The 26,813-nt window shown below is 42.7% G+C and overlaps 1 protein-coding gene across 2 annotated transcripts in view; it reads left to right on the forward strand.

Moving 5' to 3' along the window:
- The window catches only part of SNX29 (sorting nexin 29), a 451,127-nt gene that overhangs the window by 237,248 nt on the left and 187,066 nt on the right, over positions 1–26,813 (forward strand). For both annotated transcript variants that reach the window (XM_084640531.1, XM_084640532.1), the window contains exons 17-18: positions 15,244–15,299; positions 20,305–20,386. In XM_084640531.1, the coding sequence (XP_084496657.1) occupies positions 15,244–15,299; positions 20,305–20,386 (138 nt within the window). The remainder of the gene's footprint in view (positions 1–15,243; positions 15,300–20,304; positions 20,387–26,813) is intronic.

The following is a 26,813-nucleotide window of genomic DNA, read 5'->3' on the forward strand; positions in this document are numbered from 1 at the left end:
TGGTCAGTTTGATCTTCCGGAGCTGGGGGACTCTGTTCGTGTCTCATCAGAACAGGAAATACCACGTGTTCTGCTCGTTCTGGGAAAATGCCTTTCTGCCCCTGTGGTCAGGGGTTCTGATGTACGCCTTCCCACGGGTGCCATTAATCCCCAACATCCTTATGAAGATCAAACAGGACAAGGCAAAGGTGATCCTGATAGCCCCTGCGTGGCCTTGGCAGCACTGGTTCTGCACACTGATGGACCTTTCGGTAGCTGCCCCGCTTCAGCTGCCTCCCTGGCCAGATCTGCTGTCCCAGAACCATGGTAGTCTTCTGCATCTGAACCTGTCGGTGTTGCACTTCACAACATGACTTCTGCATGGCTAAATGCGGAAGAACGTGAATGCTTGGCCCATATCCAACAGGTCTTGTTGGGTAGCTACAAGGCCTCCACCAGAGCAACCTACCTGGCCAAGTGGAAGAGGTTCATATGCTGGACCTCGGACTGGGGTATCCAGGCTGAGCAGGCCTCGCTGCAGGCGATCCTGGACTATCTTCTGCACCTTAAGCTCCAAGGGTTGGCCTTGTCATCAGTCAAAATCCACTTTGCCATTATTTTGGCCTTTCACCCTCCTCTCTAGGGCAGATCAGTCTTCACTCACGACATGATGGTCCTGTTTTTGAAAGATCTGGAGCACCTCTACTTGCACGTGAGGGATCCCGTCCCTATTTGGGACCTGAACCTCGTGCTGTCACAGCTCATGGGTCCTCCCTTTCAGCCTCTGGCTTACTGCTCCCTTTTCCTCCTCTCCTGGAAAGTTTCTTTCCTGGTCTCAATACTGTCTGCCTGTAGGGTCTCTGAGATCAGGGCGCTAACTTCAGAACCAATCTATACGGTGTTCTACAAGGACAAAGTTCAACTGCAGCCGCACCCAGTGTTCCTGCTGAAGGTAGTTTCACAGTTTCATACCAGCCAAGACATATACTTACCAGTCTTCTTTCCGAAGCCTCATAAATTGGAAAAGGAGCACAGATTGCACGCTCTGGATGTCAGGAGGGCACTTGCCTTGTACATTGACAGGACTAAGCCATTTTGCAAAGTCAGAGTGGTTATTCGTTGCAGTGGCGGACAGGATGAAAGGTCATTCTGTGTCTGCTCAGGGGATTTCATTGTGGATCATGGCCAGCATCCATTAATTTAAATTGCTGAAGTGAATTCCGTCTCTTAACAGGGTTTAAGTTTATTAGTTTACTAAAACTGTTCAGTTAGACAAGCATCTGTTCTGAATAATAAAAATTGACAGGCAAATTTTAAGAGACTGAGACACATTAAGATCAGTTGGAAATAATGTAGCATGAAAGACAAGCTAGCACATTTTAAAAATAGTTTTACTCATGAGGGATGCAACTCACATTGCATTCTCAGTACTAATGAAATGAGATTGTTATTCATTTGTGTGTATATGGCTTCTTAATGACCAAAACTTCTTCAGCAATTTTGATAGTTTAAATAACACAAACTCATTTGCCAAGTTTCTTCTGATAAAGAGCTCTTACTGGATCTCAGTGACTCAGCTAGTTTACCATGCCGAATTACATAGTCGGGGTGCTGTTATCAAATGATGTAAGGAACCATATGTGCTTGTTGGAAGTATTGCTTCTGGCACATTGAGAAGGACACACTGACAATACACTATGCAAAAAAAAAAAAAAAAAAAAAAAGCAACAGGCTGTAACTTTGTTAAATATGTGAAAGCATATAGAACAGGTTATCTTTGGAAAACCTAATTGTTATCTTGCTTATTGGGTCTCTGAAGCAATCCCTTTCTGGGCTTGTGGCCTACATCCATAGGGAGGACTCCATTCTTAATTCTCTCTTCCCTGCCCTGCTGCCCATTCACATCCAAGAACTGGACCATCCTCCAAGATGTTCTCACCTGCGAAAATGGTCACGTTCCCCTTTCCACTCCATTTATATGCCAACTGCCTGGGCCTTGCAATTACCTTCAGGGTTTTGAAGGTAAGTCTTCTCCTTTCATTCTCTGTATATACCAACTGTTGTTTAGCAGAGCTTTTCCATCTGCTTCATTTAATCCCTCACCTGCCTGTGAAGGGATTTCTCCAGTTAGGATTGTAATCCTGGTTATGCATCTGTGATCAGGACGAGCTGGGGAAATTGTAGGTGATTGACATGTGCAATCAACTGATTTCCACCCAAATGGCAGAGTTGCCACAAATTCCTGATCCCATTCATGCAGTCCTCAATGTATGGTCTCCCTGCACCCATGCTTTTAATTATTTCTCCCTCTCCCTGCTTATTACCACAGTCCAGTACATCTGCATCCCTTTGGACTACCAAATTGTAAACCTCTGACTCAGCAAACAGAGGGGGTTCTGATTGGCTTGTCTGTCCTCTTGCAAGTCTGATACCAAATGTATATGTCTCAAGAGATGATTAATGGTACACGGAGCCTTTCATCTCTAGCTCTTCAGCTTGACTACTACCCAGTTTGGAACCGACACAAAGTTGTTAAATTGCTAATGTTGTTAGTGGGCAGGTATTTACATTAAATTCACTCTCACAGTTGTCCCTAACTGCCATGATTGATAGCGATCTCAGCAAAGGGGATATTGAATGAATAGGCAGAAGAGATTCCTTGCCACTAGAAAAGACTACTTCAGGTCAGGATTGATGGAAGGTTTGTATAGATATTTCTAGTGTGTATCTGTCCAGAGAATTTTGCCTCCAGGGCTGTCAGTATAGCACCTTCCTATCACTAAAATGATAAAAGAAGATAACACATTTTAAAGTCCAAACTAGAAAAACTGGAAAAATGTTTTGCATTTTACAAAGCCCCAAATAGGAGAAGGGAGTGTCATTTACTGTATGTTTGTACAGCACCTGCCATAATGGGGTCCTATTTTGGTTGGCCTGTAGGTGCTACCTCAATATAAATGTGAAATAGTAAACCACCTACTTTGGCTTTCTGGCAGATGTTAAAATGTTAGGATAGTGTGTAAGTATTCTCCTACATTTCCAGTGTGGTATTTTATGAAATAAATACAAATGATTTCAACTGTGATGCGTCTTTAAAACATCAATGATACATACCATCTCTAGCTTAAAGAAGGAATGGCAGATACCCAGTTGTTCTGACATCAGATGTTTTTTAAAAAAATCTAGCTTTGGTGGCACTCTGAATAATCTGTTTTTTTTTTAAAGTTGCACATCAGTGTGGTGTCTAAAATATACATGGTTTTACAAAAAAATATTTGAAATGTGACATATTGAAAATATCCTGTTTACCTTAAATACGGTTTGGAACAACTAGATATTAAAAAGCTTTTTCTCCAGCCAAACATGTAAATATTGAGAATATTACCTATTTTTAAAATTGGGATAAACTGTTTTTCTCTCTGTAGATCCAAAGCAAATCACAAGACTTCAAATTGTGGGGAAACCGCCCCCCCTTTTTTTAGTAGAAACACACAAAGTTTGTTTGCATAGAAGCTTAGAAAGTGTTTTATTTTTAATATTTTCTGATTTTTTTTCTGTCATCAGCATACTACATTTAATATTCAGACTCTGTTGGACAATTTATGCTGTTCTTAATTTTTATGTTTTTAAAAATACATCCTAAATATATACTGAGTGTTGCCTTTGAAAGCATAGAATGAAATGGCTATATAAACACTACCCATAAACTATTTGTTATCAGAGCTGATATGCAGCCAATGAAGTGCAGCCACCCCAGGAACGAAAGGCTGCTTCCATTCTGCTAGGACACCATGCAACAGCTTCCAGCTAACGTTACTCAGTTTTTTGCAGGTGATTTTGTATAAACTTGTAGCAAATGATGTTATTGACTTTGTATGTAGTATATGCATCACTGGATTGTCACATGGCATTGCACAACGACAGCACTGTAGGTTTTAAAGTACATAATATTTTAAAGTCACTTTTCACAAAACTGAATGATTCAAGTGGTTATATCAAGGCAAATAAACCTTTTTGAAAATGAAATCAAGATTAATTGAACCAGTGCTAGTACAAATCTAATGATGATCTACTATGTTTTTTGGGTGTGGGAAAAATCTCCCAGCATAAGCTCTATATTAATTTAGCACCAGATTCTGCCACTCTTAATCATGTAAAACATTGTGCCATTCCCAGAACAGGGTAATACTCAGTGTGAGTATGAGTAATAGATTCTGGCCCTCAGTCAGCCATGTTTAAATTTTGCATGAAACTTTAATCTAGAGAAATCATTTTCTGTACACACTGTGCCCAGCAGTCCATTTATTGTAGAAGTTAAATTGAGCAAAGTATTCATTCATTAAATTCCAGGTATGCTACACTTTATTCATGAAGATGTTGGACCTGATTGTCTGCTGTCCTGCTCCTTACAAAGTTACTTTCACTGATATAGAGTTCAAAACTCTACTGTTCAGATTTGGTGGAATTTACAGTCACATTTTGCTGTGTAAATAACTGCACAATGAATTTGTCTAGACTAGTGTTTGTGGTTTTGTAGTAATTCAAGTTAATTGAATGGTCAGTTATCTCAAGTTAATTACCACACTTGTAAATGCTAGTGTAGACATGGTAATTTGTTTCAGAGATCAGGGTGTCCTGGAGCAAATATTTGTTTGCTGTGAGTTTATAGCATTTACTGTTGTTAGTTAACTTGAGTTAAAACAGGACTAAAAACTTGGTCTAGACAAACCAAAGATGAAGGGCAACAGAAAATTGGGTTCATGATCAATAATATGCATTTTTTCATGTAGCGATCTTTGGATCAGTAAATTTCATTTCATACAGTGAATATTTTGACTCTTTTCCCAATGTCCAATACTTGTGTATATTAGCCAGCCTAATTGGAAATCTGTCCTTACTGCAGTGAGAGTAAGGAGTGGTGGACCGAGTAAGGAGTGATGAGCAGAGCCCTATGTTTGCAGCAGAATGACCAACAGAATGCAACTGAGGAAGATTAGGATCAGCTTTTATTCACAGAGAGAGGAAGAAAATGGTTCTTGGCGGGATATAAATATTTTATGAATATACCAAGTCAGTCTGCACTCCAGTAAACTGTAAAATAAGCAAATCTGTTTGAGAGTAGATATGACACTTTTTTCAGTTAATGAAGATGACATTTAGTTTTTGGCAATAGCAGTAAATATATGAAATTATATGGCTGCATTGAAGACTATTATATATACTATCATACTGACAACTCATGACACCATCCCCTCAAATTGACATCATTTGAAGTATACCCAAAATGTAAATGAAAAAGTCACAATAGGGTGCATCATTTTTTTATGTATTCATTTTGTGAGTAAGTGATAAAACCAAGTCATGGTAAAGAGCCCTGTGAAAGAATACTGCTCTGATAAGTATTTTACTCCTTGTCTGCAGATTAACAGTGAAAACTGAACCTCATCAACTGTAGTAGGTAGAATTATAGAGAAGGAGGGCTGGAAGGGACCTCAAGAAGTCATTAAGTTCAGCACCCTGCTCTGAAGCAAGACCCCAGTAACCCTATCATCCCTGGTGTTTGGAGGTTTTTAAGAACATGTTGATTAGTGATGGGGATTCCACAACCTCCTTTGGAATCCTATTCCAGAGCTAAACTACCCTTATAGTTAGAAAGTTTTTCCTAATATCTAACCTAAATCTCCCTTGCTGCAGATTAAGGCCATTACTTCTTGTCCTACCTTCAGTGGAAATGAAGAACCGTTGATCCCCATCTTCTTTATAACAGCTCTTAACGTATTTGAAGACTGTTATTAGGTTCCCCTTCAGTCTTCATTTCTCAGGACTAAACCCCCCTCAGTCTTCATTTCTCAAGACTAAACATTCAATTGTTGCTGGGTTTTTTTTAAACTTTCCTCCTAGGTCATGTTTTCTAAACCTTTTGTCATTTTAGTTGCTCTCCTCTGGACTCTCTCCAATTTATCCACATCTTTCTTAGTGTGACACCCAAAACTGGACACAGTACTCCAGCTGAGACCTCACCAGTGCTAAGCAGAGTGGGACCATTACCACCTGTGTCTTTCATAGGACATTCCTGGTACTACAACCCAGAATGATATTAGCGTTTTTTGGAACTGCCTCACATTGTTGACTCATATTCAATTTGTGATCCACTATAGCCCTCAGACTCTTTTTTTACAGTATTACCGCCTAGCCAGTTCCCCCCCATTGTGAAGATATTCATTTGATTTTTCCTTCCTAATTGTAGTACCTTTCACTTTATTGAATTTCATCTTGTTGATTTCAGACCAATTCTCTAATTCGTTGAGATTGTTTTGCATTATAATCCTACTCTCCAAAATGATTGCTACCCTTCCCAGCTTGGTGTCATCTGCAGATTTTATAAGCATATTCTTCTCTCCATTATCCAAGTCATTAATGAAAATATTGAACAGTACCGGGACTGACCCCTGTAGGGTCCCACTAGATATACCCTCTCAGTTTGAGGACGAACTGTTGATAACTACTCTTGGTATATGATCTTTCTGCCAGTTGGGAACCCACCTGAGAGTAACTTCATCTAGATCATATTATGCAATTGTCACATGGGACTCTATCGAAAGCCTTACTAAAAGCCAGTTATATCCAGTGATGAGCTGCCAAAATCTTAACAACAGGTTCCCTCCTCACTCCAAGAGGAGGTCGTTGCCCACCCCCACCCCCGGGACTCCTGCCCCATCCAACCGCCCCACGTTCCTTGACGCCCCCCCCCAGGACCCCTGCCCTCTCCACCCCCCCCCATCCCCTGACTGCCCCTAGAACTGGGCAGGAGGGTCTCGTGGGCCACCGTAGTGGGTGCCCACCCCACCCCTAAGAGCCAGAGGCACCTGCCGGGGGGCGAGGTGGGGAGTCCTGCAGGTGCTTACCTGGGGCAGCTCCCAGGAAGCATCCGGCAGGTCCCTCTGGCTCCTAGGGGTGGGGGAGCATAGCTGGGGGGGGAGCAGGGGGAGCAGCCGCTCCTCCACTGATCACATCAAAAGTGGCACCTTAGGCGCCGACTCCCCGGGTGCTCCGGGGCTGGAGCATCCATGGGGAAAATTTGGTGGGTGCAGAGCACCCACCTGCAGCTCCCTGCCCCGTGCCTGGCCCCAGCTCACCTCACCTCCGCTCCGCCTCCTCCGCTGAACGCGCTGCCCCACTCTGCTTCTCCGTCCCCTCCCCCAGCATCCCGTGAATCAGCTGTTTGGTGGGAAGCCAGGGAGGGCTGAGAAGCAGGTGGCGGCTTCACACTCAGGCCAAGGGTGGCAGAGGTGAGCTGGGGCGGGGAGTGGTTCCCCTGCGCGCGTCCCGTCTCCACCCCCACCCCCGGGTTACCTGCTGCAGCGTGGGCGGCCCTCCTCGTGCCCCCCCCCACTCACCTCGTGCCCCCCCCCCACTCACCTCCACCTCCCTGGGCCTGAGCGGGAAGCTGCGGCCTGCTTCTCAGCCTTCCCCAGCTTCCCGCAGGAACAGCTGATTTGCGGTAAGCCTGGGGGAGTAGAGAAGCAGGGCGGGGCGGCGCATTCAGGGGAGGAGGCGGAGCAGAGGTGAGGTGGGGGTGGGATGGGGAGCTGCCGGTGGGTGCTCTGCACCCACCAAATTTTCCCCTTGGGTGCTCCAGGGCTGGAGCACCCATGGAGTCAGCGCCTAAGGCGCCACTTTGGCCAGTTAAATTTAGAAGCCCTTTTAGAACCGGTTGTCCCTCGTGGAACAACCAGTTCTAAAAGGGCTTCTAAATTTAACAACTGGTTCTAGCGAATCGGTGGGAACCAGCTCCAGCTCACCACAGATTATATCACATGTACAGCTTCCCTCCATCCACTAGGCCAGTAACCCTGTCAAAGAAGGAAATTAGGTTGGTTTGGCATGATTTCTTTTTTAACTAATCCATGAGGGCTATTCCTTATAACGCTGTTATTCTCTAGGTGCTTACAAATTGTTCAATAATTTGTTCCAGTAGCTTTTCAGGTATCCAAGTTAGGCTGATGGATCTATACTTCCCTGGATCCCCTTTGTTCCCTTTTTTAAAGATAGGTACGGTACTATGTTTGCCCTTCTCCTAGTTCTGTGGGACTTCACCTGTCCTCCATGAGTTCTCAAAGGTAATTGCTAATGGTTCTGAGATTGCTTCAGTTAGTTCCTTAAATACCTTAGGATGAATTACATCAGGCCTTGCTGACTTCAATACATTTAACTTATCTAAATACTCTTTAACCTGTTCTTTCCCTATTTCGGCTTGTGTTCTTTCCCCCTTGTTAATATTGTGTTGAGTATCTGGTCACCATTAACCTTTTTAGTGATGACTGAAGCAAAATGGGCATTAAACACCTCAGCTAGATGTAATCATAGCACTTGTAATTATAAAAATATAGTGTGCGTGCTAAGTTAGTGATAAATGGTCCATACTTCCAGGCTGACAGTGTTGATTATTTTATCCTATTTTACATCTAAAGGAAAAATTTCTCAGAAGCTGTCATGCTTTGAAGATTTATCTCAAGCAGAGACACCTATTTAAACATTTTGCAGGTTAAAGAGAAGACTTCATTTTGGTTTTTGTTAATTTTGCCTATTTCCAAAATCCCCACCCCCACCCCTCAATCTTTTTAATCAATGGCTGTTTATGAAGTCTGAAGATAGATACAGTTTGTGTTCATTTTAGAAATCTGGTGGGCTAGGAATTTGTTTTTGGTAAATATTATAACATTAGTTCAGTGAACAAAAATAATTCCTGACAGAGGTATATTCTCTGGTTGCTGATGCATAGTGTTTGTAATAGATGCAAACCAGCTTTCTCTCTAGTAGCTGATCCTGCTCCTGCCATGGGTATCATTCTTTTCTGTACAGAAAAGGAGTCAGGAGCAGAATCATCTGCTAGAGGGAAAGTTGGTTTGCATTTTTTATATATAAATAAAATAAAGCTGGGATTGAATCCCTATCCTACTCTTGAAACAGCTTATATTTGTGATCATTAGCAGCTGGACCTGCTGCTTAACCATAAGCAGCTTTGGGACAAATCCTTTTTTTTTAATTATTATTATTTAATAATATTGAATGGTTGGCTTATTTGTCCCTTGCAAATTCTTACAGTTAGTGTCATATGAGAGATGCTATTTTTATTTTAAAGTTCAGTTGAGAAAAATAAAAAAGCTGCTAGAAATAATTTTTCATTAAACTTATCACATAATGTTTTTTAAATTGAGAATTTTCATTGTTTTTCATCATTCATCTTAGATTCTGGTGCTTTACCGCAGTTTCATATGAGCAGTATAACCTTATTACATGTTATTTGAACTCAGTGATGCTATTAAACTGCTTGGACAAACAACATAAAAACTTTCTGCTTATAATAACACCAATCAGCAGTCTCACTAAGGAAAAGGTGTGCTATACACTGTGCCCCCAAAAAATAACAAATCCAGGCTCTGGTGGACCAAAGGAATAGAGGGGTGAGTTCTGAAGCTAAAGCTTAGATTTAACCATGGAAATTTTAATTCCTTAAATACAAGGAGAGGGGAAGTGGAAGTGCTATGTAGGATAACAAGGAAGCCTGATTTTACAGCCATCCAACAGTATTACAGCTGAAATATAGCAAAGGATATTCAGCTATCAGGTTATTTAATCAACAGAGCATTTCTTAGGTTTAATTATGAATAGTACAAATGGCACCATGATTACAGGGGATGAAAGCACAGACTCAGGTGATAGATTGGTTTTCATAACCTATTGTGGGATTCCACTGATTTCATAACTGCTAGGAATTAAGTTTTTGTAGTTGCCCAATGTCACCAGATCATGGAGATTAAATGTCAGTTTTTCCTGTATGATTTGGTGTATTTAAATTTTTATAATATGTTGTATAGGAGCCAAACATCATTCTTACCATTTGTATCCTTTTCTGCTTCTTCACATTCAGCTGTCTCTAGAATCTTTTTACGCTGCCCATCTCCTTTCCTGCAGCTTTTCTTCCTCATCTCTTTTCTCTGTTGCCTTAAAATTTCCCCCTCTCGTTTTCCCCTTGTGCTCACTCAACACTGTCTGCATAGAATCTGCTATCAAGCCTGGGGTTCTGTTTCATTTGCTGACATCTATGGCATAAACCACTTTGTATTATTGATTCAAATAATTATACTGGGAGATTTTTAAATTACCGGCTTTGCATTTTAAAAATAACTGCGAATGCACTGTTATTCAATGGAAGTGTGATGGCAATAACCTGCACCCGGAACAGCTTCTGATAGAAACAGATTTTTTGTCTGTCTTTGTTTTGTTTTCCTCAGCTGTTGACCTTACATAAAAGTTCTGAGCATAGATGTAATAACTGTGCTGTTTGTTGTAAAGCTTACCTTTGTGTGAAATATTTGGTATGTCATATGAGATACTGGGGATACCCTAAGGTTCTAAATGTTCATGGATAATCCTCTTTAGTCAAACACAGACAAACTCAGAACAATTTATAAAACATACACATTTAGAAAAGACATGAAGTGATTGTGACAGGTTTGGGCCTTTGGGGTGTCACCTAATGTGCTGGGATGCCACTGAGTCAGCCTATTCTGCCAGCCTGGGTCCCCTTTACCTGGCCTTGCTGGGTTAGGCTCACAAGCTTCTTCCAGCCAAGCACACAGGCAGGGCCACACCCAGCTGCACAGTGTGACAGAGATCCGCTCTGGAAAGATTCAGCCTTAGGGGCTCGCCCCAATACTCTTGTGCCCACTCCCTTTAAGGGGTACAAACCCAAAGGTTTTATGAAATTCACCCCCTCCCTCAATGTGGAGGGAGAGATGCACAATTCCCCCCCTCCCCGTTACAAATTACATAAACTGGGTTTTATATTACAAACAAGAAATAAGTTTATTAACTACGAAAGGTGAATTTTAAGTGAATATAAGGGATAACAGACAGAACAAAGCAGATTACTGACTAAGTAAAGTAAAACACGCAAGCTAAACTCAATATACTTAAGAAACAAGTTACAAAATGTAAATTCTTACCCTAAATGTTATTTTAGGCAGGTTGCAAAGTTTCTGTGATTCAGAGTTCCAGTTGTATTCCTTTTCAGACTGGACCCCCGTCTCAGTCCGGACTCTCCCCTTGCCTTCCCTTCAGGTGGCTTTAGCAGTCTTTCTTCTTGGGCAGACAGGCTATAGAGAGGAAGAGTTCCGTTTGCCTTCCTCCCCACCCTTCAATCGGATTTACATAAGGCGGGAATCCTGTTTCCTAAACTTGATCCCCCTCTTACCTTCCAGTGGAAAGTCCCAGGTAATGTTTAGTATCAGGTGACAAGACCACCTGACTCTAGTATCACATTCCATGAGTCAGTGGCAGTAGGGAGCATCCACAGGAAGGTCAAGCCTTTTCACAGTCCATTGTCCTCACTGATGGGCTTTTCCATTGTTGTACCTGAAGTGTTAGCAGTGAGCGTCACCCAAAGTAGCATAGTTGAAATGCAGATACATAGTCAGTATTCCTAACTTCTGATATAGAAACGATACAGGCATACAAATTGGATAATTACATTCAGTAAATGATAACCTTTCCAATGATATCTTACAAGACCCATCTTGCATAAAGTACATCTCAGTTATGTCATATTCATATCATAAGCATATTTTCATAAAGAATATGGAGTGAAACGTCACCATGATGCCATGAAGTTGTTTTTTATCTTCCCATTGTCCTTTTGCATAGCTAATCCAGGGGTGCTGGAACAATTTGTAAAGTGAGGGGCTGAGAGCCATTGAACCAAACTGTAAACCCTGTACATGATGGAAACAACTTCAAGCCAAGAGGTGCAGCAGCACCACTAGTTCCAACATCTATGAGCTCGTCTTTAGAATGGAGGTCTCCATCTCCTCACATATCCTCTCCAGTTGCCCAGGCTTGGCAAAAAGTAAGGTGGCCTCTGGCAATCAAGACCTCACTCCCACATCTTTCATGTAAACGTGTAACTTTCTGGTTCAGGAAGAGACAGAGATATTCTCCCATCTCACTTGCTTCTGGATTGCCTTGTGTAGGAAGAGACTACCTCTGAGGCTGCCCAGGAATTGGAGGGTGTTTCAAATCCTGCCAATGTGTCTGCTCAGAGGAACTAATGGCTGCTTGCCTTGCGGGAGCTTCTCCCATCCTCCTGCCCCTGCATAGTTTGGTCCAGTTTAGAGAGCACATCTATCAGCCATTAAGCCTGATTTCAGACAGGGAATCACAGTTCTCACTGGGATCAGGGTGTAGCTAGTCACCACAGGAAGGAATTTTTCCATGCTTAGCCAGGTTAAGATGAGAGGTAATGTTCCTTTGGTGTTGAAAAGTAGAGTTCGGTGTTGGAGTTTTAACTATGTTGCAGGCATTGTCTTTAAACCCCAATATCCAAGAAGGATAACTGATCTGCCATATCAAATACCCAAGGCGGCAGGAAATTCACAGACCCGGAAATATCCACTAGTGACTAGGTATAGCTAATTACTTGACTACATTTCTGATCTGATATTACAAATATTTAAGATTCCAAATAGCCAAGCATAGTGAGTTTATTAGTCAAGAATAAAGCATGAAAAACAAATAAAGCATGAAAAAGAAACATGAAAAAGAGATGTACATACCGCCCTTTTGGGGAAGCAATCTCTCAAAGTTCACCTTATATAGAAGGTCTGCTCCCACAGTATGCACTGAGTATTTATACTATAGTTGTTTCCCAGCTATATATTACCCAAGATTCTACATATCTATCCAAGATTCAACCCATGAGTCTGCACCAGAATAGATTTGATTTAAATCATGATTTAAATCACTAGTCAGGAAAACTCGATTTAATCATGGTTTTTTACATAAAAGTGCATTCTTGTTGGTTATTATAACCTTAATGCATATTCTTCACAACTCACAGATAGATGTAGGTTTCATTTTTAGAAGGTATACACTATTCATTTTTTAAACAGTGCTTTATTTTGAAAACTTTTCAGGTTACTTTTACTGCTATATCAGAAAATGAGTGATTGTTTGGTTATTTCATTTACCAAAGGTAATTGAAGCAGATATTTATGAAGTCATTGGGAGGTGAACTATCTCCAATTCAACAGGTTAATCATTAATATTTGGAGGATTTTCTTGCAGTGTTATATTAGGAGAAGAACATCACCAGACAGACATTTAAATTGTTTTTTTTAACTAAAACAACAACGTTATGTAGTTTGGATTTTTTTCTTCAACAGAAAACATAATATTTTAACAAAACAAGCATATGTCCGTCGCTTCTCACATTTATTTACAGATTTCTCCTTGTCCAGATCTATTTCACCACCAACAACAATCTTCTATTCATTGAACTTTTTGAAACTTTGCACTTTTAGAGAGAGGTAAGGGATTGATTCTGTGTACACAAATTTGCAGAGGGACAATAGAGCTGAGGTCTGTTATTTCTCACATCTGTGTATTATTTATTTATTTTAAACCATTTTTGCTGTTAACAAGCATGTTACCTCTGGAAAGACAAATCCACAGTTAGAGAACTGCAAACTAAGCATCTCTGATGGTATCTTTTAGACTGAGCACTGAGTCCCATTGGGTAGATAGAAAGATTTTCCTAAATAATCTATACAGAAGCCTGTGGAACCCCATAAGATTGGGTCCCTAATCCATGAACTGTTGGAACACATTTACAAAACTTTTCTTAAATATTACATGAATATATTGTCTCATACTATAGAATTAGAATTTATAATCCCTATTCCATGATGAGATAACTTTGAGCTATAATGTATCTTAATTAAAACTATCTTTAGATAGGTTTTTTCCTCAAAAAGTATTTTATCAAAAAAATCAGATTTAAATAAAAAAATCAGATTTTTAAATATTTTTTTAAAACAAATCATTGATTTTTATCCACCCTGGTCTGCACCTGTTTCTTATCTTGTTTTTTTGTACCATCCAGTACCTTCCTTATCTTTGTTGTGCATACCACATTCCAGGTGTCAGTGGCCCATGGAAGCACCTCCTTAGAGTACCAGGACATACTATTCATATATCTGATTTCCAACATGTATCTGATTGTGCCAAGAGTTGAATCATCTATTGCAGAATGTTAGGGGGGCATATACGTTAGCTTGAGGGAATAGGCATAAACAGCATTCAGTGAAAAACATAATACAATTCTCAGTTGTACGACTTAGCATGACTACTCAGCATTCATGTCTGAGATGTGTACAATATTAATATTGTATGTAATACATATTAATATATTATGTCATACCCCTAACAAATATATACATTGGCTAACACTATTCTTCCCCTAATATTACCTGGATTCAATTTTATGTGTACAGGGCTACTTTTAACCGTCACTTTTTTATTTTTAAATTAGCCAAATTGTTCTTGTCTGATGCCTGTTCTTTATCTGTTAATAGAAGAAAATAATCATTAAAGGCAGGCCAACTGGTAGCTGTCATCGTGGTAAAAGCTGGAGGCTAATTGGAAGCCTGGCAAAGAGTGACGAGGGACAGTTATAATAATATTGCATGCTTACTTTGTTTTGTAATGTGTAATACTAGCCTTTTCTAGAGAGCTAAAAGAAAAACTGCGGAGAGGGAATTTGTGCAGAGTCCCATATTTTGAAGGATAAATCCAGAACCCAAAAAACAACCTGAGTGACAGGACTGTGTGCTGTTAAGTTTCTCACCAGCTGCAAAAGAGAATCCTCCCGCAGAACTATGGTGTAGAAGCAGAGCTTCTTTGGCTGTGGTGCATTGAGGAGAAATACCCAACGGATGCCACATAACGTCAGAGTCACCAAACCAGTTCCACTCATGCACACAACTTTCCCCGTCTGTATATTTGAGTGCTGTGTGAGCCTCTGTGTAGCTGGTCTGGTCTGGCTTATAGTGGGTACAGACACACTGTTTTGTGGTCCCAGCATCCTGCTTCCTTCCTTCTGCAGCAGAACCACACCAGTTCCATTGGGTAATGGCCTCTGTACCAGAATATAGGGGTGAGGGGCACCATTTATATGTTAAATTCTAATTAGTTATTTTTCTCAGAAATGCATGCTTTTATATGACTTGGAATTAGTAATGGGTTTTGGTAAAGTTAATGGAGAACTTACCAGGGTCTCATGTTTATATTACTTCAAAACAGTTTTTTTCTTTTATTGTTTTACAATACAGCTTTTCATCTGCATGTTGAACAGTCATTTCCATATAATATCCTACCTTCATTATGGAAAGCATAATAATCATGATTTTTTTTTTATGATGTCAGGTCCCTGGGGATTTGAGTCAGACATCTGAAGACCAGAGTTTGTCAGATTTTGAAATGTGAGTTTGCAGTAAATGGATGTGAAATTTTGTATCTTTATACTATCTGTGTGGGAGGTGGGGAACAAATGGTCAGTTCTAATACATTGCTTTCGCTCCATAATTTCCAATAAGTGAATTACCAAACAGGGGTATTCTCAGTGGTGAGCTGGAGCCGGTTTGCACCGGTTCACTGGAACCGGTTGTTAAATTTAGAAGTCCTTTTAGAACCTCCGTTCAGCCCCTGAGTTACACACCTCCCTGCTCTGCTTCTCCACCCGCCCCCGCCCGGCTTCCCGAGAATCAGCTGTTCGCGCGGGAAGCCAGGGGGAAGGGAGGGGGGGCTGAGAAGCAGGCGGCAGCTTCGCGCTCAGGCCCAGGGAGGTGGAAGCGGAGTGGAGAGGAGCTTGGCAGGGGGGCGCGAGGAGGGCTGCCCGCGCTGCAGCAGGTAACCTGGGTGGGCCCGCGCAGGGGAACTGCTCCCTGCCCCAGCTCGCCTCTGCCTCCCTGCTTCTCAGCCACCCCTGGCTTCTTGTGCCAACAACTGATTCGCAGGAAACTGGGGGCGGAGAAGCAGAGTGGGGCGGCGCATTCAGGGGAGGAGGCGGAGTGGAGGTGAGGTGAGCTGGGGCCAGGCGCAGGGCGGGGAGCTGCCAGTGGGGGCTCCGCACCCACCAAATTTTCCCTGTGGGGGCTCCAGCCCCGGAGCACCCACTGAGTTGGCGCCTAAGGTGCCACTTTTGATGTGATCAGTGGGGGGAGCGGCCGCTCCTCCTGCTATCCCCCAGCTTCACTTCCCCGCCCCGCCCAGAGGGACCTGCTGGATGCTTTCCGGAGCTGTCACAGGTAAGCAGCGCCAGGACTCCCCACCTCTCCCCCCGGCAGATCCCTCTGGCTCTTAGGGGCGGGGCAGGGCAGGCACCCACTATGGTGGCTCACGAGACCCTCCTGCCTGGATCTGGGGCAGTCAGGGGAGAGGATGGATTGGGCAGGCGTCGGGTTGTGGGGGTTGAGGGGGGAACCGGTTGTTAAGATTTTAGCAGCTCATCACTGGATATGCTGTTGTTGGAAATAAAGCAGCTAACTTTCAGAATCTTTGTCCTGTTTAGTTTTTTTTTTAATCTTGGGACAGGAGGAATTCAGTTTTATGCTGCATCTGAACATCCTTTGGGAGCTTGTTTTAGTTTTCAGTTGGTTTAGTCCGCTAATGGTTCAGCAGCAGTTGTGACCAACTAAATCCCCGTGGGAATGCCAGGGGGGATAATGACACAACTAAAAAGTGGTTTCTCTCTTTTGCTTTTTTTTTTGCCATGCTCTTCTATAATTGTTCATTTCCCACTGCAGAAGATGAACATTAGTGTACCACAATTTTTTTAAATAAGAAAATTGTAGAAAAAGTACTGAAAAAATACAATTGGACTAAAAATCCCACATTTCGGCCTGAATTATTTTAATGTGTGATTTTTCTGGCCTTTAACCTTTGTTAGCCTAAAATCCATATATCTAGCTCAGTGTTTCCCAAACTTTGGATGCTGCTTGTTCAGGGAAAGCCCCTGGCAGGCCCAGCAGGTTTGTTTACCTGTTGCATCCGTAGGTTCGGCTGATCGTGACTCCCACTGGCCGTGGTTCGCTGTGCCCAGCCAGTGGGGGCTGCAGGAAGCGGCGGCCAGTACGTCCCACTTCCCACAACCCCCATTGGCCGGGCACAGCGAGCCGCGGCCAGTGGGAGCTGCGATCGGCCAAACCTGCGGATGCAGCAGGTAAACAAACCGGACGGGCTCGCCATATCACATTTCATGGCCATATCACATTGGCAGCTCATAGTCATCCTATGATCAACCAATACTCTAAGGTCCTTCTCCTCCTCCGTTACTTCTAATTGATGCGTCCCCAGCTTATAACTAAAATTCTTGTTATTAATTCCTAAATGCATAACCTTACACTTCTCACTATTAAATTTCATCCTATTACTATTACTCCAGTTTACAAGGTCATCCAGATCCTCCTGTATGATATCCCGGTCCTTCTCTAAATTGGCAACACCTCCCAGCTTTGTATCATCCGCACACTTTATTAGCACACTCCCACTTTTTGTGCCGAGGTCAGTAATAAAAAGATTAAATAAGATTTGTCCCAAAACTGATCCTTGAGGAACTCCACTGGTAACCTCCCTCCAGCCTGACAGTTTACCTTTCAGTAGGACCCGTTGTAGTCTCCCCTTTAACCAATTCCTTATCCACCTTTCAATTTTCATATTGATCCCCATCTTTTCCAATATAACTAATAATTCCCCATGTGGCACGGTATCAAATGCCTTGCTGAAATCTAGGTAAATGAGATCCACTGCGTTTCCTTTGTCTAAAAAATCTGTTACTTTCTCAAAGAAGGAGATCAGGTTGGTTTGACACAATCTACCTTTTGTAAAACCATGTTGTATTTTGTCCCATTTACCATTGACTTCAATGTCCTTAACTACTTTCTCCTTCAAAATTTTTTCCAAGACCTTGCATACTACAGATGTCAAACTAACAGGCCTGTAGTTACCCGGATCACTTTTTTCCCCCTTTCTTAAAAATAGGAACTATGTTAGCAATTCTCCAATCATACGGTACAACCCCTGAGTTTACGGATTCATTAAAAATTGTTGCTAATGGGCTTGCAATTTTGGGTGCCAATTCCTTTAATATTCTTGGATGAAGATTATCTGGGTCCCCCAATTTAGTCCCATTAAGCTGTTTGAGTTTCGCTTCTACCTCAAATATGGTAATATCTACCTCCATATCCTCATTCCCATTTGTCATGCTACCATTATCCCTAAGATCCTCTTTAGCCTTATTAAAGATTGAGGCAAAGTATTTGTTTAGATATTGGGCCATGCCTAGATTATCCTTGACCTCCACTCCATCCTCAGTGTTTAGTGGTCCCACTTCTTTTTTCTTTGTTTTCTTCTTATTTATATGGCTATAGAACCGTTTACTATTGGGTTTAATTTCCTTTGCAAGGTCCAAGTCTACTTGACTTTCAGCCTGTCTCACTTTATCCCTACATGTTCTGATCTCAATAAAGTAGCTTTCCTTGCTGATCCCTCCCATCTTCCACTCTCTGTATGCTTTCTGCTTTTTCTTAATCACCTCTCTGAGATGCTTGATCTACAACTCCTGCCTATGAATTTTTTCCCCTTTCTTGGGATGCAGGCTTCCGATAGCTTCTGCAGCTTTGATTTAAAGTAATCCAGGTGTCCTCTGCCTTTAGATCCATAAGTTCTTCAGTCCAATCCACTTCCCTAACTAATTTCCTTAATTTTTGAAAGTCAGCCCTTTTGAAATCAAAATCCCTAGTTGCAGATTTATTTTTGTTAATCCTTCCATTCAGTTTGAACTGAATTAGCTCATGATCACTTGAATCAAGATTATCCCCTACAACCATTTCTTCTATGAGGTCCTCACTACTCACCAAAACCAAATCTAAAATGACATCCCCTCTAGTCGGTTCAGCAACTACTTGATGAAGGAATCCATCAGCTATCATATCTAGGAAAATCTTAGCCCTATTATTATTACTAGCACTCGTCCTCCTGTCTATATCTGGGAAGTTAAAGTCTCCCATGATCACACAGTTTTCATTACTATTTACTTTATTAAACACATTAAAAAGGGCTCTATCCATATCCAAATTAGATCCCGGAGGTGTATAGCACACCCCAAGCACTATCCCAGGGGAGGCTCTAATAGTTTTCTTCCCCAATGTAATTTTTGCCCAGATGGATTCTACCTCATCATTGATATACAATGCTACTCCACCACCTTTACCTTTATTTCGGTCTTTCCTAAACAGCACATACCCTTCAATACCTGTAGTCCTCTCATGACTACTATTCCACCATGTTTCTGTTATCCCTATAATATCTGGATTCACTTCCTGCATCAGTAGCTCTAGTTCCTCCGTTTTGTTACGTAGGCTCCTCGCATTGATGTACAAACATCTTAATTTTTGCTGTTTGGCCTCGCTCACATTCTGTACCCTATTAGGCACGGTCATTCTACAGCCAGTATAACCTATTAGACTGGTATCCACACTGCCCTTCCTCCTTATATACATTCTCCTACCCACGACTGTATCCTTCCTTCCTTTTTTTTTTCTTCCCTCTTAATGCTAAAATCCGGCGTGGAGATTACTTGGACATCTCCCAGCCATCTCCCCCAGATTCCTAGTTTAAAGCTCTCTTAATCAGTTGTGCCAGCCTCCATCCTAGAAGTCTATTTCCTTACTCAGATGAAGTCCATCCCGAGATAACTGTCCTCTGTCCATGAATGCCTAACCGTCTTGGCTAATAGCCATTAATGGGCCTATCCTCCATGCACTCACCTAGTTCTTTTTTTAACATAGTTATAGTTTTAAACTTCACAACCTCCCCTGGCAATGAATTCCATAGGTTGGCTGTGCATTGTGTGAAGCAGTACTTCCTTTTGTTTGTTGTAAACCTATTGCCTATTATTTTCATCGGGTGTTATGTGAAGGGGTAAATAACACTTCCTTATTCGCTTTCTTCACATCATTCATGATTTTACAGGCTTCTGTCATGTCTCCTTTCAACTGTCTTTCCGTAGTTGAACGATCCCAGTCTTTTTAATCTTTCATCATATGGAAGCTGTTCCATACCCCAATCATTTTTGCCCTTCTATGTTCCTTTTCTAATTCTAATATATCTTCTTTCAGATGGGATGACCAGAACAGTACACAGTATTCAACATGTGGGCATACCATGGATTTATGTAGTGACATTATGATATTTACTGTCTTATTATCTATCCCTTTCCTAATGGTTCCTAACTTACTGTTACTTTTAGGTTTAATAAGTTCAAAATATTCAGGCAAAATTGTGATGTTTCAAGTGTTCTGAAAGTTTTGGTTCTGGTTCTGTTGCTCACTGTGGACATTTTGCAAGCATTGGAGGTAGACACTTTGTAGGTTTATTTTATATGTAAAGATGATTCCCTATTTTAAACTTGTCTCTTCTTTTGCTCAGATCAAATCGTGCCCTTATAAATGTTTGGATTCCCTCAGTCTTTCTACGAGGAAAAGCTGCTAATGCATTCCATGTTTATCAGGTGAGTAATATGGCTCTAAGAAATCATATTTGCGAGGGGATTCCAGAAGTGAAACAACTGAATGACAAACTTCTAAAATATTCTTGGTATCTGAAGGTGAATCGCAAACTAAGGGACCAATCTTTGAACACTTATGCACAGGGATAATACCTTTACTTGCATGAGAAGCTCATTGGAACAATTTAGGTGAACAGAGTTACTCTTGTGTGTGTTTTCAGAGTAGGACCCTAGTAACTCAGTAAAATGGTGGTACAGTGTTTGTAGGCAAACAAGACAACCATTCAGTGTTCAAGAGCAACTCTTTCTCACACATGTATGCAAATATGCAAATTTTAACTATTGGAAGGATTAGTAGTCAGAAAACCTGGGCTATTTCCTACCTTTGTAAATTTACCAGAGGTTCTTTACTTTTACCTTTACAGACACCAGTGGGGAACAGAAATGACTTCTGTGTAGTGGCTTTTTGCAAAAACAACATTTCTGGCACTGTAGAAGCCTTTATACTTCTGTCTACTTCTGTCTAGCTTAGGCACGAAAATCTGTTAGCAATGGAGTCAAGGTACTATCCTCAGGCAAAAAAGTATTAGCATCTAAGCCATATTTGCATATGTTCAAATATTTGTTTAACTTCTGTAGTTAGGTTCTACCCACTCTGGCCTTTTTTCTGTTTATTTTATGTTGTTTATTGAAATTTTCAATTAAAAGGGTCCAAGCTTTCTCTGAAGAGTAAAGAGAAAGCATAAGTTCATTTGAATTAAAACAAAAAGACTCCGTACCACATGGAAATTTCTGAATTAAAATGAGATCTGTTTGCCATCTATGTAAATTTGCTTCAAATGGTGTTCACAATTGCTGTGTCTTGTGGATGCTTCCACAGTACTGAGGCCAGCATTGACTTCTGGAGCATTGCACTGTGGGTAGCTATCCCACAGTTCCCGCAGTCTCCGCCGCCCATCGGAATTCTGGGTTAAGATCCCAATGCCTAATGGGGCAAAAACATTGTCATGGGTGGTTCTGGGTACATGTCGTCAGGCCCTTCCTCCCTCCGTGAAAGCAACGGCAGACAATCGTTTCGTGCCTTTTTTCCTGAGTTACCTGTGCAGACGCCATACCATTGCAGGCATGCAGCCTGCTCAGCTCACTGTCACCATACGTCTCCTGGGTGCTGGCAGACACGGATTCTGCATTGCTACACAGCAGCAGCTCATTGCCTTGTGGCAGCAGACGGTGTAATAGGCCTGACAACCATCGTCATCATGTCTGAGGTGCTCTTGGCCACCTCGGTAAGGTTGGTCAAGAGCGCCTGGGCAGACATAGGCGCAGGGACTAAAATAGGAGTGACCAGGTCATTCTCTTTAGTCCTGCCGGCAGTCCTATTGCACCGTCTTCTGGCGAGCAGTCAGGAGATGAGGATGGCTAGTCGTCCTATTGCACCATCTTCTGCCGAGCAGCCAGGAGATGAGGATGGCGAGCAGTCCTACTGCATCATCTGCTGCCAGCCAAAGATGTAAAAGGTAGATGGAGTGGATCAAAACAAGAAATAGACCAGATTTATTTTGTATTCATTTGCTCCCCTCCTCCCTCCCCCCTCCCTCCGTGAAATCAACGGTCGACAATTATTTCGGTGCGGTCTGTCTGGGGCACCTTGAAAAGTTTAATGGAGATTCAGTCCTGCCTGGAATACCAAGGGGAGGGATAGCTCAGTGGGTTGAGCATTGGCCTGCTAAACCCAGGGTTTTGAGTTCAATCCTTGAGGGGGCCATTCTGTGTTACAGTTGTTTTTGTTTCTCCTTGTTGCAAAGCCACCCCCTTTGTTGATTCTAATTCCCTGTAAGCCATGTCGTCAGTCGCCCCTCCCTCCATCAGACCAACGGTAGACAATTGTTCCGTGCCTTTTTTCCGTGCAGACGCCATACCATGGCAAGCATGGAGCCCGCTCAGATCACTTTGGCAATTATGAGCACATTAACCACCACGCGCATTATCTAGCAGTATATGCAGCACCAGAACCTGGCAAAGCGAAACCGGGCAAGTAGGCGACGTTAGCGTGGTGACGAGAGTGATGAGGACATGGACACAAACTTCTCTCAAAGCACGGGCCCTGGCAATGTGGGCATCATAGTGCTAATGGGGCAGGTTCATGCCGTGGAATGTCGATTCTGGGCCCGGAAAACAAGCACAGACTGGTGGGACCGCATAGTGTTGTAGGTCTGGGACAATTCCCAGTGGCTGCGAAACTTTCGCATGCGTCAGGCCACTTTCATGGAACTTTGTGACTTGCTTTCCCCTGCCCTGAAGTGCCAGAATACCAAGATGAGAGCAGCCCTCACAGTTGAGAAGCAAGTGGCAATAGCCCTGTGGAAGCTTGCAATGCCAGACAGGTACCAGTCAGTCGGGAATCAATTTGGAGTCGATAAATCTACTTTGGGGGCTGCTGTGATGCAATTAGCCAAAGCAATCAAAGATCTGCTGATATCAAGGGTAGTGACCCTGGGAAATGTGCAGGTCATAGTGGATGGCTTTGTGGCAATGGGATTCCCTAACTGTGGTGGGGCCATAGACGGAACCCATATCCCTATCTTGGCACCGGAGCACCAAGCTGGCAAGTACATAAACCGCAAGGGGTACTTCTCAATGGTGCTACAAGCACTGGTGGATCACAAGAGACGTTTCACCAACATCAACGTGGGATGGCCGGGAAGGGTACATGACGCTCGCATCTTCAGGAACTTTGGTCTGTTTCAAAAGCTGCAGGAAGGGACTTTCTTCCCAGACAAGAAAATAACTGTTGGGGATGTTGAAATGCCTATATGTATCCTTGGGGACCCATGAAGCCATACACAGGCAGCCTGGACAGTAGTCAGGAGCTGTTCAACTACAGGCTGAGCAAGTGCAGAATGGTGGTAGAATGTGCATTTGGACATTTAAAAGCACGGTGGCGCAGTTTACTGACTCAGTTAGACCTCAGCGAAACCAATATTCCCACTGTTATTACAGCTTGCTGTGCGCTCCACAATATCTGTGAGAGTAAGGGGGAGATGTTTATGGCAGGGTGGGAGGTTGAGGCAAATCGCCTGGCCTGCTGGTTAAGCGCAGCCAGACACCAGGGCAGTTAGAAGAGCACAGGAGGGTGCGGTGTGCATCAGAGAAGCTTTGAAAACCAGTTTCATGACTGGCCAGGCTATGGTGTGAAAGTTCTGTTTGTTTCTCCTTGATGAAACCTCCCCGCCCCCTTGGTTCACTCTACTTCCCTGGGTGAGAAGGCTGTGGAACTTGGGGAGGAGGGTGATTGGTTTCACGGGGGCTGTAGCGGCGGTCTGTGCTTCCGCCTTTCCTGCAGCTCAGCCATACCCTGGAGCATATTAGTTTGATCCTCCAGCAGCCTCAGCATTGAATCCTGCCTCCTCTCATCATGCTGCCGCCACCTATCAGCTTCAGCCCTCTCTTCAGCTCGCCACCTCTCCTCCCAGTCATTTTGTGCTTTTCTGCACTCTGATATTGTCTGCCTCCATGCATTCGTCTGTGCTCTGTCAGTGTGGGAGGACAGCATGAGCTCAGAGAACATTTCATCGCGAGTACGTTTTTTTCGCCTTCTCATCTTCACTAGCCTCTGGGAAGGAGAAGATCCTGTGATTCTTGAAACACATGCAGCTGGTGGAGGAAAAAAAAGGGGCAGTGGTATTTAAAAAGACACCTTTTATAGAACAATGGGTACACTCTTTCACGGTAAACCTTGCTGTTAACATTACATACATAGCACATGTGCTTTTGTTACAAGGTCTCATTTTGCCTCCCCCCACCGTGTGGCTAATCCCTCACTCCTGCCCCCTCCCCATGGCTAACAGCGGGGAACATTTCTGTTCAGCCAAAGGCAAACAGTCCAGCAGGAACAGGCACCTCTGAATGTCCCCTTAAGAAAAGCACCCTATTTCAACCAGGTGACCATGAATGTTATCACTCTCCTGAGGATAACACAGAGAGATAAAGAACGGATGTTGTTTGAACGCCAGCAAACATACGCTGCAATGCTTTGTTCTGCAATGATTTCCAACTAAGTGCTACTGGCCTGGCGTGGTAAAGTGTCCTACCATGGTGGATGGAATAAGGCGGCCCTCCCCAGAAACCTTTGGCAAAAGGCTTTGGGAGTACACCCAGGAGAGCTTTATGGAAATGTCCTTGGAGGATTTCTGCTCCATCCCCAGACACGTTAACAGACTTTTCCAGTAGCTTTCCTGGCTGCGAATGCCAGGGCAAATTAATCACTAAACACGCTTGCTTTTAAACCATGTATACTATTTAAAAAGGTACACTCACCAGAGGTCCCTTCTCCGCCTGGCGGGTCCGGGAGGCAGCCTTGGGTGGTTTCGGGGGGTACTGGCTCCAGGTCCAGGGTGAGAAACAGTTCCTGGCTGTTGGGAAAACCGGTTTCTCCGCTTGCTTGCTTTGAGCTATCTACATCCTCCTCATCATCATCTTCCTCGTCCCCAAAACCTGCTTCCTTTTTGCCTCCCTCTCCATTGACAGAGTCAAAGCACATGGTTGGGATAGTGGTGGCTGAACCCACTAAAATGGCATGCAGCTCATCATAGAAGCGGCATGTTTGGGGCTCTGACCCAGAGCGACCGTTTGCCTCTCTGGTCTTCTGGTAGGCTTGCCTCAGCTCCTTAAATTTCACATGGCACTGCTTCAGGTCCCTGTTATGGCCTCTCTCCTTCATGCCCTGGGAGATTTTGACAAATGTTTTGGCATTTCGAAAACTGGAACGGAGTTCTGATAGCACGGATTCCTCTCCCCATACAGCAGTCAGATCCTGTAGCTCCCGTTCGGTCCATGCTGGAGCTCTTTTGCGATTCTGGGACTCCGTCATGGTCACCTCTGCTGATGAGCTCTGCACTCACCTGCAGCTTGCCATGCTGGCCAAACAGGCAATGAGATTCAAAAGTTCGCGGGCCTTTTTCTGTCTACCTGGCCAGTGCATCTGAGTTGAGAGTGCTCACAATGGAGCACTCTGGGATAGCTCCCGGAGGTCAATACCATCGAATTGCATCCATGCTACCCCAAATTCGACCTGTCAAGGCTGATTTCAGCGGTAATCTCCTGGTCGGGAGTGGAGTAAAGAGATCAATTTTAAGAGCCCTTAAGTCAAAAAAAAAAAAAAAAAAAGGGCTTCGTCATGTGGATGGGTGCAGGGTTAAATCGATTTAACGCTGCTAAATTCGACCTCAACTTCTAGTGTAGACCAGGGCTAAGTGCCTGAGTCATTTCTGAAGATGAGACTTAGGTTCCTAAGTCATTTAAGCACTTATGAAAATTTTATCCTAGGCTCTTGGTCTGTGATCTTTCCAGTATTGTATTCAAACTTTTATTTCCTGTGAACAGTTGAACTCAGTTATCCTATAATATCTGCATGTTTTTTATGCCTATTTCTGTCCAATATCTGTAAAACCCACAATGTTACACTTCAGCTTTTTACTGTTTGGTTTCAAGGAGAGTGCACGCTGACTTGTTACAGATATTTTATGAAATGGGTCTTTAGTAATTGAACCTTCAGGAAGTTTTTTAGCGGAGGCACATATAGAATTTAGTGGGAAGAACTGTAAAACAGCAGATGTTGCTCACAGTAAATACTGTTAGCAGGAGAGACTTTTTTTGGGCAGAGAAGACCCAGTGAAAGATATTATATTTTGTGTTCCTCTAGGAGGAGCAGTTAAACAGCTGAGAATGTGAGTATGTACAGATTCTCTTCATAGAGTGATTTAAGCTGGACAGTCAGCAATCAAAGAGCAGATTTGTTTACATGTACAGTTTTAGTGCCTGATAAGTACTATCTTGTAGTAGAGAACAAGAGCTTTAAGCTCTTCCATAGAATCTCTTGGGAAAAAAAAATCTAGACGCTTCATCTATGAAAAGGCAGAATGTGATCTACCTTAACAGAGTTGTTTTATTCTTTACATGTTTTTCTTTTCTGAAGCCACTTAGCAATTTTCTGTCTCTGGAAGCTAAAGACTAAATGAGGCAGATTCAGAAAATATGTGATTATCTGTGAGATGCATTCTGCAGTACTCTTGACCATATAAAGGCCCTTGAATGTCCTCCCCAGTGGTCTGATTTTTTTGAGCTGAGCATCATTGAGCATGAGTACTAACATTGCAGTTCAGATTGATGATAAGCACTTAATGCCAAATTGTTTTTGAAGAGTTAAGCACATTTCCCTCTCTTTTAGCTTTGGCATTATAATTACTGATGTTGAGAAATGTCATATAACAATTATCATTTCTGTGTAACATGATTTTTGCCTCTCTCTAACAGTGTTTATGATCCTTCATGAAGACATTACTTCGAACTTTATTCTCTTCTCTGTCCCACTGTGTATAATTAATTTCAGCATTTTAACGAGCTACAGTTTTTCTTATTTTATGTTTCAGAG

Source organism: Lepidochelys olivacea (assembly GCF_965140295.1).
Source record: "Lepidochelys olivacea isolate rLepOli2 genome assembly, chromosome: 10".
NCBI classification, from domain to species: Eukaryota; Metazoa; Chordata; order Testudines; family Cheloniidae; genus Lepidochelys; species Lepidochelys olivacea.